This window comes from Stigmatopora argus, chromosome 3, assembly GCF_051989625.1.
Source record: "Stigmatopora argus isolate UIUO_Sarg chromosome 3, RoL_Sarg_1.0, whole genome shotgun sequence".
In the NCBI taxonomy this organism is placed as follows: domain Eukaryota; kingdom Metazoa; phylum Chordata; class Actinopteri; order Syngnathiformes; family Syngnathidae; genus Stigmatopora; species Stigmatopora argus.
The window spans coordinates 12032668-12044806 of NC_135389.1; the positions used below are offsets into that span (position 1 = coordinate 12032668).

At 41.8% G+C, this 12139-nt stretch overlaps 3 protein-coding genes across 5 annotated transcripts in view; 1 reads left to right on the top strand and 2 right to left on the bottom strand.

Annotated features, from left to right (window-relative positions):
• Positions 1 to 3140, top strand: part of tigara (TP53 induced glycolysis regulatory phosphatase a) — a 3944-nt gene extending 804 nt beyond the window's left edge. For both annotated transcript variants that reach the window (XM_077596138.1, XM_077596137.1), the window contains exons 2-6: positions 478 to 515; positions 609 to 730; positions 808 to 885; positions 985 to 1095; positions 2139 to 3140. In XM_077596138.1, the coding sequence (XP_077452264.1) occupies positions 478 to 515; positions 609 to 730; positions 808 to 885; positions 985 to 1095; positions 2139 to 2483 (694 nt within the window). In that variant the 3' untranslated portion in view covers positions 2484 to 3140. The remainder of the gene's footprint in view (positions 1 to 477; positions 516 to 608; positions 731 to 807; positions 886 to 984; positions 1096 to 2138) is intronic.
• A 393-nt stretch (positions 3141 to 3533) lies between these two features.
• On the bottom strand, positions 3534 to 4774 carry LOC144071226 (uncharacterized). Its single transcript, XM_077596141.1, has 2 exons — positions 4456 to 4774; positions 3534 to 4375 (listed from the first exon to the last, which is right to left on the bottom strand). The coding sequence occupies exons 1-2, from the start codon at positions 4640 to 4642 to the stop codon at positions 4086 to 4088; spliced, it is 477 nt and encodes a 158-aa protein (XP_077452267.1). The 5' UTR covers positions 4643 to 4774; the 3' UTR covers positions 3534 to 4085.
• Positions 4775 to 5177: 403 nt separating this feature from the next.
• On the bottom strand, positions 5178 to 11894 carry LOC144071225 (fibroblast growth factor 6-like). Of its 2 annotated transcripts, XR_013299586.1 has the most exons (4): positions 11237 to 11894; positions 10684 to 10787; positions 7440 to 7687; positions 5178 to 7268 (listed from the first exon to the last, which is right to left on the bottom strand). XR_013299586.1 is itself a non-coding variant. In XM_077596140.1 (3 exons), the coding sequence occupies exons 1-3, from the start codon at positions 11571 to 11573 to the stop codon at positions 7511 to 7513; spliced, it is 618 nt and encodes a 205-aa protein (XP_077452266.1). In that variant the 5' UTR covers positions 11574 to 11894; the 3' UTR covers positions 5178 to 7510. The 2 variants fall into 2 exon arrangements, 1 of the variants encoding a protein (XP_077452266.1); XM_077596140.1 differs by having other exon boundaries at positions 5178 to 7687.
• Positions 11895 to 12139: the final 245 nt, after the last annotated feature.

Sequence of the window (12139 nt, forward strand, 5' to 3'; positions counted from 1 at the left end):
TATATACATATATATATATATATATATATATATATATATATATATATATATATATATATATAAAATAAAAATAGCTGGCCTTGCACCAATATAAATGAAATTCCATTTTAGGTAAATGTAAACCACACGTATTCTGAATGTTAATATTGTATTATATATGAAGACGCTATATCTCAATTAGAATTATACTTTTAGTGATGTTGTTTTTACCTAACCTTTAATGCCCCAAAAATAAAACTATTTTTTTAAATAAATCAAAACTTTCCATTTTTTAATTTCATTTTCACGAATACATAATTAGTAAAATGTTAATTAGAAAGAAAAGTGTTTGCATTCAGCCCTCCCAATTCAAATGGCTTGAAAGTCTTCTCGTGACAAACTCATTTAAAGCTTTCAGCAATAGGATGGAAAAAGAGTCACATGATTGGACGTCTGTCATTGTCGGTGGTATTTGAAATAAGTTTCTTTTTTTTCCAGTGGAGAAACCCAGTATAATAAAGAAGGCCTTCTACAAGGTACGGTGTCATGTAATAATCCAGTGCGAAGGAAGTCTCCATGTGTTCTTTTCAGGCATTCATTTTATTGTCTTTCATCTATTTTGAATCCAGGCCAAGCCATAGACTGCCCACTGTCTGAGGTGGGACTGCAGCAGGCTGAAGCTGCAGGTCGCTATCTAAAGGACGTCAAGTTCTCCAACCTGTTCGTCAGTGACATGCTGCGAGCGCGACAGGTCGGTTGTTTTATGTTATCTGTGTGGGAGAGAGTGAATCAAAAAAGGACAGGTGGATAATTGTGGTTCTTTTGCAGACGGCTGAAACCATTGTAAAGCACAACAGTAGCTGTGCCGGTCTCAAGCTGGTGTGTGACCCTCTACTTAAAGAGAAAGTCAGTGTGGCAAATTTTTCTCCAATTTACAAACACGCATTATCTTGATTTTTGAGTAATTATGGGAATAACCCCTTTCTGGTTTTGTTGTTTTGTTAGAGCTTTGGGATAGCAGAAGGGAAGCGATTACAGGACGCTAAAGATATGGCCAAGGCAGCTGGTGTGTCATTTGCCGTATTCACTCCTCCGCAAGGAGAAACTCAAGAGCAGGTAATAGTTGAATAATTCATTGATTTTTTTTGTGATTGTAGGAAGAAATGAATTGCCAATTTAATGATTGATTACTGTATTTAAACACAGAAATTACACAGATTTACATTTTAAAATGGTGTTTTAACTTTAGTAACTTTATCGTCCTACCTAACTATTTTATTTTGTTAAAAAGTCAAAAGGATCCAGGAAATTAATCTTTACACTCGGAACAATATCAATCTTTTCTCAATCAAAGTTTTTAAAATATGGTCATTACTTATCTTCCTTTTGTAAAAGGGTCGTTTTAACAGTAAACAAAAAGCGGCTCAATTTTACAGTTTTGCAGAAAGTTGCTCTTGAGTTTAGTTTTCTTTTTACTTTAGTCGGAATGACTAATTCACAGAAAACAGCACTCCTTTTATAAATGATAAAGGTTTAGTTTAATGGAAAATGAAACCCAAAATAGATTAAAAAAAATGTTGTTGCAATGCTTCAATATTTACCCCTCTCATTTACACCGACGTTTCCATGATTTTTTTTACGTACATGTAAACGCTTAACTGGTCCTGACGTGACATAGCACAATATGGTAGTAAATATCAAAATAAAACGCATTCAGCTGGGAAACTGTATTCTGATCCAGCCACATTCAAGCAGATGAAATTCCATGTAGAGGACAAAGCAAACCGCTAGAGGGCAGAACATAACAGGCCATCGTACTAGGTGTTAAACGGGAATGTGAGGGGCCCCTCTGCACCCTCATGCTTAAATGACATCAAAGTACTTCCTCTTTACTTGTAAGAGCGGTTCTGATTTTTTAAAAAAAGCCACCGCTGACTCGTACGCGGGCGTGGGGCCTTCTATTCCAGTAATATGTCACCTCTAGTTTCCGGACTTGAATCGGCGCCGCCCCAGCGTGGGACGAGCGCATGACGCCGATGAGCGTGGTGGTCAAAGATAGATTGGAGGCTTATAATCAGCGCCTGTCTGATTCATATAGTTGCTCGTTGTTGCGTCAGGATTCTGCAGAAATTGACGGGCAGGCGCTTTACTGTCTTCAGGTCAAGCAGCGCGTCAAAGATTTTTGGCTCAAAATGGTCCAAGAAGTGGGACGCGAACACTGGCCGGACAGGGGCCAAGACGAGGGTTCTTCTGAGGACGAGCCTCCCGTCCACGCCTTGGTGGTTTCCCACGGGGCCTACTTGTGTGTGACCATGCGTTACTTGCTGGACGATTTAATGTGCCCCTTGCCCGAGGGCTGTAGCAGAGCACGCATGTTCTCTCTGAGTCCCAACGCCGGCATCAGTCGCTTTGTGCTCACCTTGACCAAAGAGGACGGCCAGACTTTCAGAGTGGCGGGCATTCGATGCTTGTTTGTCAACAAAGGGGATCATGTTCAAACATAGTCGATGGACATGGATTAAGATCTTAAAGAGTGGCCATTTGTAATCTGTTATGCGCATCACTGCTCTGAGTTGCATGTGAAATCGGAACACATTTCAGATTTGACTCTTAACTCTAATTTCTCATGGTCACGTAAACTACGAAGCTACAGGCTAACTCAAAACATTTTTCTCCAACTGAAATAGTCAAAAAACGCATGTCCAGTTATGTCTTTTCATCAGTGATCCTACTCCATGAATAGATTATCATTTGGAATCTTGACACTTCACTGATGCATGATGTGGAAACTGTTTATACAAATTTCTACTCATTTCTTTCCATAAAGATTTCATTGCTTGAATTCTTGACACTTGACTGATACATGTTGTCGACTCTTATCGATGGCATAAATGTCCAAACAATTTTGACTAGGAAGTTGGCATCTCCAATAACCACTTGAAATGGATTGACCTATTCCATTCTCACTTCCTGTATGCTTTTGTACTTGCTGACTATGGTAATATCAATTTATGAAACTGGGCCTGTCATTACTTTCTAAGAACCACAGAGAAGGAAACTGTTGCAAAGTTTCCATTTCATTCATGTGCATTAAAAGTACACTTTGTTATGAAATAAGTCCTCTGTGATAAGTTAAGGAATAAATACCTTTATCGGTTGTACACCTTGGTGTCCGATAGTTGACGTGAATTCATTTTTGAGTCAGGTAGATTCATGGTAGTTAAAAAAAACATTTTTCTAACTTAACAGTTGCTACTAAAGAAGAAATTTCCAACTGCAAAATAAACATTGTGACCTCTTGGGTAAGGTTTAAAGTTTAACTGACAAAAGGAGATTAAAGGACAGCAACGTGTTGAATGAAACGTAGCTCTCATTTTTTTAGATGTCAAGGTTTCTTCATCCAGTCAAGAAACCGGTTTGGAATGAACTGGAGAAAAACCTTTACTCATGATATTTTCAACATAACTATTATTTTTGTTTTAGTGAATACCTATATCAAATATTTGAAAGGTACCTTCCTACAATAACAACTACTGAAACAAAACAAATACTAGTACTTTTGATGCAAAGATTTAATTACAAATTGTCATTGGCGTGTCAACAGCAAGCGCCCATCAGAGGAATATGGGTCGGCTTGGCTTGATATAATATTATTATCACGTGAGTAGCTTGGTTATGACGAAATACAACTCTTGATGGGCTAATCAGCCGCGTCAGCACTTCTTCCTTTGAATCTAAATTATCAACAGAGATCTTTCATGACACTCTTGTAACATGTTTGATGAGTAGCAGAAACATTACAACTGCCAGATTGACAGTAAAACCCCCCCCTCCCAAAAGACCCCCTTGTTCTGAGTGCCGATATCACGAAGATCCAGTGCCGCCATTCAATGTCCATACTTCATCATTCCAGTATTGGAGTTGATGCATTTTTTAGCTAACTTTCACTGAAAGAATGTTACTACAAGATTTGGACCCTTTGTTCATGGAACAGATGATTCCATTATTTTTGACAGGAACAATAGTTTTGACCATCATCGACCACTCCTAGTCTCTAGTCTCAGATGTTCTAGTGCACATTCTTTTAGGATTCCCACTTCACAAAGTCAGTCTTGTTCTGCTTGCTCCGCTATATTGGTCTTGACCGGACTCACCGGCCCGTTGGCGTGCAACACCTTTAGAGGGTCATCACAGGAAGAGAGGGTCTCTTTGGACACGGCTCCCGTCTGGTCTGGTTCCGGCTCCGGCTGCCCGTGCTCCGAATCCTTGCGGTCCATCACTGAACCAGAGGGAACTGACTCAGATCGTAACGGGTCGGACGGGTTCACCTCCTCGCTCCTTTTCTGTCGCCTCACCAAAGGGGCCAGGAAGCGCTTTAGCGAGACGGAGGGAACAACTGCGAGAAATTCAACCAGCAAGCATTTGAATTTCAGAATCCACAAACTGCAAAACTCAGAGTTTGGTTTGCTGGCTCACCCAGAAAACGCTGCCTCGCCGACCTGTGGCTCGACTGTTTGTAATAGAGCATCCTTCTGGCTGCCATGCGTTCGTATGATCCTGAACTCCAGATCTGGAGCTCCTCCCGGTCTTGGGATCTCCACTTACATTCCAAGGTAGAAACATGGACGGCAATCAGGAGGAATGGCAAGAAATCTGCTTGCATGGTCACTCGGTAATGAGGCGCGCTCCCAACTGGAGCAGAAGAACAATTGCTGTGGGTCGGTTAGGGTGCGAGCAATTTTGTAGCTGAGGAGAAAGTCCAGCTCCCAACTGGAGCAGACCGAGTGCTGCGGGTCGGTTATAGTGCGAGCAATTTTCTAGCTGAGGAGAAAGTCCAACGGGACTATTTAAACATAGGGTCGATGAACCGGCTAACTCATTTACCCAAATGACGCAACGCCCGTTTGTTTGTCTGCGGTTTAGGGTTGCCTTTGTGGAATTCCTGCTAGTTTTAACTGGTGGTCTCTTTAGGAAGCAAAATATAGTTTTAAAGTTACCACAAGGGACAAGCACCAAACTGCTCCTGCGTGCAAGTGTTCACTTGGCAAAAGATTTGCTCGTAGCGGTGTAAGCGGTGTAACAACTTGCTAGTTTTTTTATTTATTGTGTTGATTTGTTTTCATCACTTTTTGAAAAGTGTAGGATTTTGCATGGATAAGTCAAAAATGTATAACTTCAAACATCACAACAGCTTTATAAAATCTCTTTTATTATTTCATGAATACAGTCGAATGCTGTGCACAGCACATACGTACAAAAATAAAAGGAAACCCATTTGTAATATAGTTTTTTTTTACTCGCCATCATATTTCTTTTTTTTTTTTTCAGAAAAAAATGATTGAAGAAGTCTGTTGCGTCAAACTAATTTACAATCATTTCAATAATCGGAACTAAGGCAGAAGGTGAGGTATATGTTTAAAAAGGGGGGGATTTGAGAGGAAGCACTCTCCCTTCAGTGCAGGAATAAGAAACTGAGAGAGAAACAAAGGCTGCTGGCACACAGGGATACACTTTTTCCATGATCCCTGTGTACCAACATACAGCTTTAAAAAACGGCTGATGCTCAGCAAAATGACACGGGTAAAGACTCAGAAGGGAGCATTCACAATTCCCTGTGCATAAAATGGAATTAACTCATTGCTTAATGAGTTAATGAAGTGGAAGTTTATTAAGCGTGTATTTTTCCCACCGTATACTTGAAATAACTTCTCTCGTCTACATCATGCTGTAACAGACTTTCAAAGTTGCATAGATGCAACGCCACTGCTTATATTAACACCTTATTAGCAATTCACAAATCACTATGTGCTTCTAAACGTGTCGTTTTGGCTTCAATCACATGAATTGATCCGCACTTTGAGCCAAATGCTACACCCACACTGTCATTTTAGGGGAGGGGGGCATAAAAACTGTTTTCTGCTCCGTCATATATTCAAAATGAAAAACACAATAATAATGGCGATAGCCAAACATAGTTTTATGAGTGGTGATAATAATACTCACAGTTTAATCACAGTATTAAGTGTGTTCAACCAAACCACAATCCTTCCTGGAAGCATTTGATTCATTTTTGCTACTGACAGTGCACCCCACTTACTCTTGTGCTCCCCACCCTCACCCCCTTTTTTTGCTGTCCTGGTATTCTTGATTCCAGGTCAATTGATAGGGCCTCTACTGTCACTTTGGCAGAAAACCAACAACCATCTCGGTTACTAAACATGAGCCCCGAATGCACTACACACAACAACCTGAAGTTCGATAGTGTGTGGGCCTATGAGGTAAATTGTGACAACATATAAGTATAAAAACAAACAAAAAAAGCACATCAATGTCCTTGTTCGAGTTCAGGCGACAACCGTGGCCGCGTGCTGAGCCCATTCCGAGCCTGACACGTCGACACCGCGTTACAGATGCCATCTCAAAAGTGTTGCATTCAAGTAAAGTACACTGCCTACTCAGTCACCAATTTGCATAAATAGCTTCTATTAATAATAAACACAAATCTAAAATCTAAACACGAGAGACTGGGGTACCTGAAGAGAATTATGACGTCCCTCAAAACAGTGAACTGACTATAATCAACAGTGGCTCAACAATGCAAAATCCCGCATAAAGGCCTTCAAATTCGAAACCAAAAGCCCATCGTCACTCCTTGTCCTAAAACGCTAGACGAGATGCAGCCGATAGAGGGAAAAAAAAAACGAGTGTGTTACTCCTGGTTTAACGTCGTGACCGCAAACCAAATCGTGGGATTGTCAAAGCTCACTCGTTCGCTACCATCGACGCCGATAGACGGCCAATCCTTTTAAAGTGAATGATCACTACTGTAACTTCAAGTTCAAATAGATTGGGAGTCTACCACCATCAATGGCAATGAAAAAACATGCGTATTCACTGCCAACCCTCCCTGTTCAAATGGATTGGTCTTCGCTTGCGGTGTAATGACTTGTCTTTCATCCCTATTTCTGACTTAAGCACCGGGATTTCTTGCATGCAACGGGGGAAAGGGGGCACAAGAGGAATTCAAGGCACCGCTAACTCTTGAGAAAGCAAGAACAACCACCGCCACATTTTTAAGTGATCCGTCAGAAACCATATCTGACAAATGGAGATGGTTGCACAGCAAAAAAAAATAAAAAATACAAATTCACAGGCATATTTTCCTCTGTAGAAGTTCCATGCATGAATATTTTTCAGTAGTTTCGGCGCTTTGAGGTAATCCGACGATCGCATTCCTCCGACTTGCACAAGCACCGCAATACTTCATCGAGGAAGCCCCGCACAAATTGCTTCGGATCCCAAAAAAAAGCAGCAAAGAAAGGCATTTCATCATTTCTAATATAAAGTAAGCTACCCAAATATACATATAAAGTCTGAATAAATACTATTGGATATTCTCTTTGACAGTCCGATGTGGGTTTGGATGTATTGGTAGGGTATGGATGGGGTATTGAAGTTACCTGGGAAAGAATCCACATGTGCAAATAAGTGTGTTATTGCCAGCCTTTGCTCAGAGTGGGGTTGGGGAGCCTCATATTCGGGGTAAGAAGTGCGTCACAGTCATGGCAGTGGTGGCCTTGTTGCCCCTCTTGACGCGGCCGTGCTTGCTGAGTGCCATGAAGCAGCCTCTGTACGCCACTGATTCGTACGCGTTGTAGTTGTTGGGGAGCATCCGCTCACGGAACTTGCACTCGTCGTGGAACACTGTCTGTAAGGGGGCGCAGTGCAGAAGGGCCATTTAGTATTTTCACCGACACTTTACTGTAGTATATGTAGACTCCTCACAAAAAAAAACAATTTGTCCTATGCCAAAGAGATGGAATTTAAGGTCATTTAATTGTAAAAAAAATGATGCATCAACTAATGGATAAAGATCAATAATTAAATTTGTTGCCAACAAATTTGATTACCAATTATTGTTAACTAAACACTTGAAAAAGTATGACGTACTTAGAGCAGTACAAATAACGTAAAATATGCAATTCCTATTTTTTCCTGTTTTTGGGGATAATGTTTGTTTTGGCTTTTGTTTATACTTATAACATGCCTAAAATCAAATTTTATTTTTCGTTACTATTATTGAATTGTGAAGGAAATTGTGGCGTTTTTTTTCCAATTAATCGAGTAATCGTTGAATAAAAATCATTAATTGCAGCTCTATACTTAGGATTGCACAATGTTGGGTGGACATGGCATTAGTCTGTATCAATATTATATAGTATCAATATTATTTTGGGGGAAAAAGTTCATTTTGGCTTCGTTTTTACTTATAACATGCCTAAAATCAAATTTTATTTTTCATTACTTTTTTTGAATTGTGAAGGAAATTGTGGCGGGTTTTTTCCAATTAATCGAGTAATCGTTGAATAAAAATCATTAATTGCAGCTCTATACTTAGGATTGCACAATGTTGGGGGGAACATGGCAGAACCCATTATATGTTGCTTTTGTCAACGGCAGATATTGATTTGCTATTTATAAGCACAGTTTTCACGTTCAGCTGTAAATAGGAATAGTTCAAATCCTTCCGTTTTTTTAGCAAGTATCCCAGCGCCATCTAAAGAAAGCGACGCACAGCGTACGGCTATTAGAGAGGAACGGGAGGGCTTCACTTGAAACACGTGGGTCTAAATTGAATCTCTTATCGGATGATCAGTACAATGGCAAGCTGACACGTCATCACTCCCGACGAGATGCATTCTGCCTGTCAAGGATGTCGGGCCACAAGCTGAGCCGCGGACGCCTCATTGTCATTCCAAGGTTACCGCGGCCACGCACACAAATCTCTCCAATGCGGCTCAAATACCTTTGAGCTCGTTGAGGTTCACTCTAAATCGGTCGGCGGTCAATCGCAGGGCACATATGTGACCTGGCATAGCAAAATGAGTCAGGGGTCGCGCAGGGAGATTCCCAAGTCAAAGGCAAAAACGTTTTGCCGAGTGAAATTGATATTTCTCATTCAACATCCCATAAACAGCTCTGTTATCGAGTCAAATTTTCAAACATCGCCAAGTGTTCAAAAATGACATATTAAAAAACAATCGCTTGATTTCTTTACTGGCTTTTTTTAACAATATCTCCACAAGTATGAATATAAAGATAGAGATTTGCTTTTGCTAATATTCTACACGTTTTGATCTTTTTCGCTGTGAGCTAAAATTAGGCAGGGAATGCGTAAGGATTTCCCATCATGCAGTACCCCCAAGTCATTTCTGCATGGCTCGCTGCTATCTGATTGCACGTCAGTGCACTGCGGGATGTTGAGCCTCAGAAAACGCACTCTGGGATTCTTTTCCCAAACTTTAAGGATTTTAACAATATAAGGGCCATGAGGCTGTCAAAATTACTCTACTAAAGCAAAAGTTGATGAGTTTCAGGCAGTCAGTTTGCCACCAACTCATGAACTATGGCTTCACAGTGTCCGCTTATAAAACTGTAATTATAGCTCATAGTGATGGCATGACACCTATAAATTGCTGCTGTTAATAGCTTTTATACGTGCTCATCAGCTGCCAAAACAAAAAAAATGAGAGGGGCAAATAAACCATCCATCACTTTTGAAAGATGTCCTTGAAAAGCACAACTGAATGTCGTAGTAGTTGCTTGAGAGTTTGGGGTGTGTAGCAGTGATTGTGAATTACAGTAATTATTTTTTTAAGATACGGCGTATTTGATGAATGCAAAATGTATAAACTACAATTCCCTAACTGCTGTTCCAGTATCCTGTATTGTCCAATTCATGCTGATTGGTCATATACTGAAATTAATTATTTCAAGTCAACTCCAAAAGGCTATAGTGAGCGACAAAGACCAGTTAAAAATTATACAAATAATTATATTTACTTTTAGACGTTCAATTGTTTATTCTGATTATTTTATTCATTTCCCCTGAGTATGGCCTTGCGTAATCCACAGTCCTAATGGAACAAATTCTGTAAACGAGACATCTGTACTTGACGATTGTATTTCAAAACTACAGTGGTACCTCGACTTACGAATGCTTTGACATATGACATTTTCAGGTTACAAAACACTTTGATATGAAAATTATACTGTTCCAATATACGAAAACAAGTTCCAAGTTACAAAATCCTCCAAAATGTAAATACATTTCCTGGATCCGTTATTTTATTTTGAAATTGCCGCAGTAGGCTGCTACTCCTTTGGAGTTCTATTTAATGCTGTTTTGAATTCATAATTTTAAGTTGTTTAGTGTATGTGTGTTTGTGTCCTTTGTCTGTTGCTAACGTTAGCTTCCTGCTTACACTTTTGCACCTGTTCGAATAGGAAATGTTTTTGCATAATTATTCAGTTGAATACATTAATAATTCTTATCATTTTTCTCATTTCTGTGTGTTTCTCACATCTTTTATAAAAAAAAAAAATGGAAACGTTGATGATTTTTAAAGAGTTTACTTGGTAGATTTTGGGGGGACTGTGGAAAAAAAATAGATAATTTACATACAAACTACTCTACTTACGAAAAAATTCATGGACTGGAACCAATTAATTTCGTAAGTAGAGGTACCACTGTTCTTAGATTTTTTTTAATGTCAGTGTAGCTCAATGTCTCTGACGACTGATTTGGGTACAACAAGCAAAAGTTCCTACTGTGAAATATTAGTCAAATGTTAGCCTACTTTTTACACACGGCATCATTTGCTATGTCGTTGGGGTGCAAATAAAACGGGGTTGCATACCTACCGTCCCATATAACCTCCCCCGTCTGTTCATGGCGACATACAAGTCACTCTTGACTCCGTACAGGCTCACCACCCCTCTCTCCACTGTGGAGATCTCAATGAGACCTGCAAGCACCAAACACAAATGATGTGTACCAGGAGCGTTTTTTTTTTATTCTCATTAGTAGTTGTCTTGTCATGCATTGCCTCTCTGCGCCTATGGGTGTAACCTTGCAGCGTGACGACTCTTTGTTCTGCATCCTTCACATCCGGTTTCTTTTTTTTTCTTTTCTGGGGGGTGGGGGGGGCGAGATTGCGCCATTTGCGTGTTCGTGCAGGGCTCCACGGCCTAGCTGGCCCGCGGCGTAAAAATAAGTTGGGTCTAAAAGCGTCCATACATTCATGTCATGCTCGGGGAGGAAGAGGAGAAGGGGGAAGAGGAAGGGAGGGGGCCGGGGGTACCCGCTCTCTCTGGCTGTTTATTTTTTATTTTTTTTAATTTATCGAATTGTCTCTGCGCCCCCACCCCCCACCGAGATGACACACGATCACGCGAAGGGCACAGGCTAACTCACTGTACTGGTTCTCCCGGTGGACGCCGTTGATCGCGCCGTCGGGGAGGACCTGCAGATGGAAGCCGATGCCCACGTTGCAGTAGAGCCTCCGCACTCTCTTGATGCCCAGCAGGTAGTCACTCTCCCAGTTGAGCTCCGGCTTCTCCCCGGAGATCCCGAGCACGGAGCGCGAGAAGAGCGTCTCCCATCGCTTCTCCAGCAGCGAGGTGGCATTCGGCAGCGGGTACGCCGACACGATGCCCAGCAGGAGGCTCAAGAGAACCGCCGCCGTCAGCGTCCAGTGCGGCGTGCCGGCCTCGCAGGACATACTGACGAGGAGCCTGTGAGCTCCGGCCATCCGCTTTACCTTCAGACCACGTGGTCCAAATTAATGAGCCTAAAAATACCGCTCTTCTTGTTTTTCTCCCTTCGGCATGCTGGCTCAGGGTTATTTCTGGAGCTGTGCGGGGCATGAAACGCAAGCCCCGGTGCGGAGGAGGAAGAGGAGGAGAGGCGACGCTGGAGGTGGAGGTGATGGTGCTGGTGCTGGTGCTGCTGCTGGCGATTACCATGTTTTGCAGCTCCTACCTCCACGCCTCTCTCTCTCCCCCCTACTACACGCGCACGCACTTGCTCTCTCTCCTGCTCCTCCACCAAAATGAAGGGTTGCGAGAAATAATCCGCCTTGCACCAAAAAAGGGATAGGACCCCCCCCTCAGACCAGCCGGTGCCCCCGCATCCTTCCTTCCTTCCCTTCCGGCCGGCTCTGACTCCCGACGCAAGGCCCGACACGGCTGCGGGAAAAGCACCTTCAATGTTTTGTCATTGCCGGACCGCTAACGGTGCGAGGGGGGGTGAGCGGGCCCTCTGGGCTGCTCCCAAATTGGGTCGGTGGTCATATGTCTGTCAGGCCGCTTCCTTATT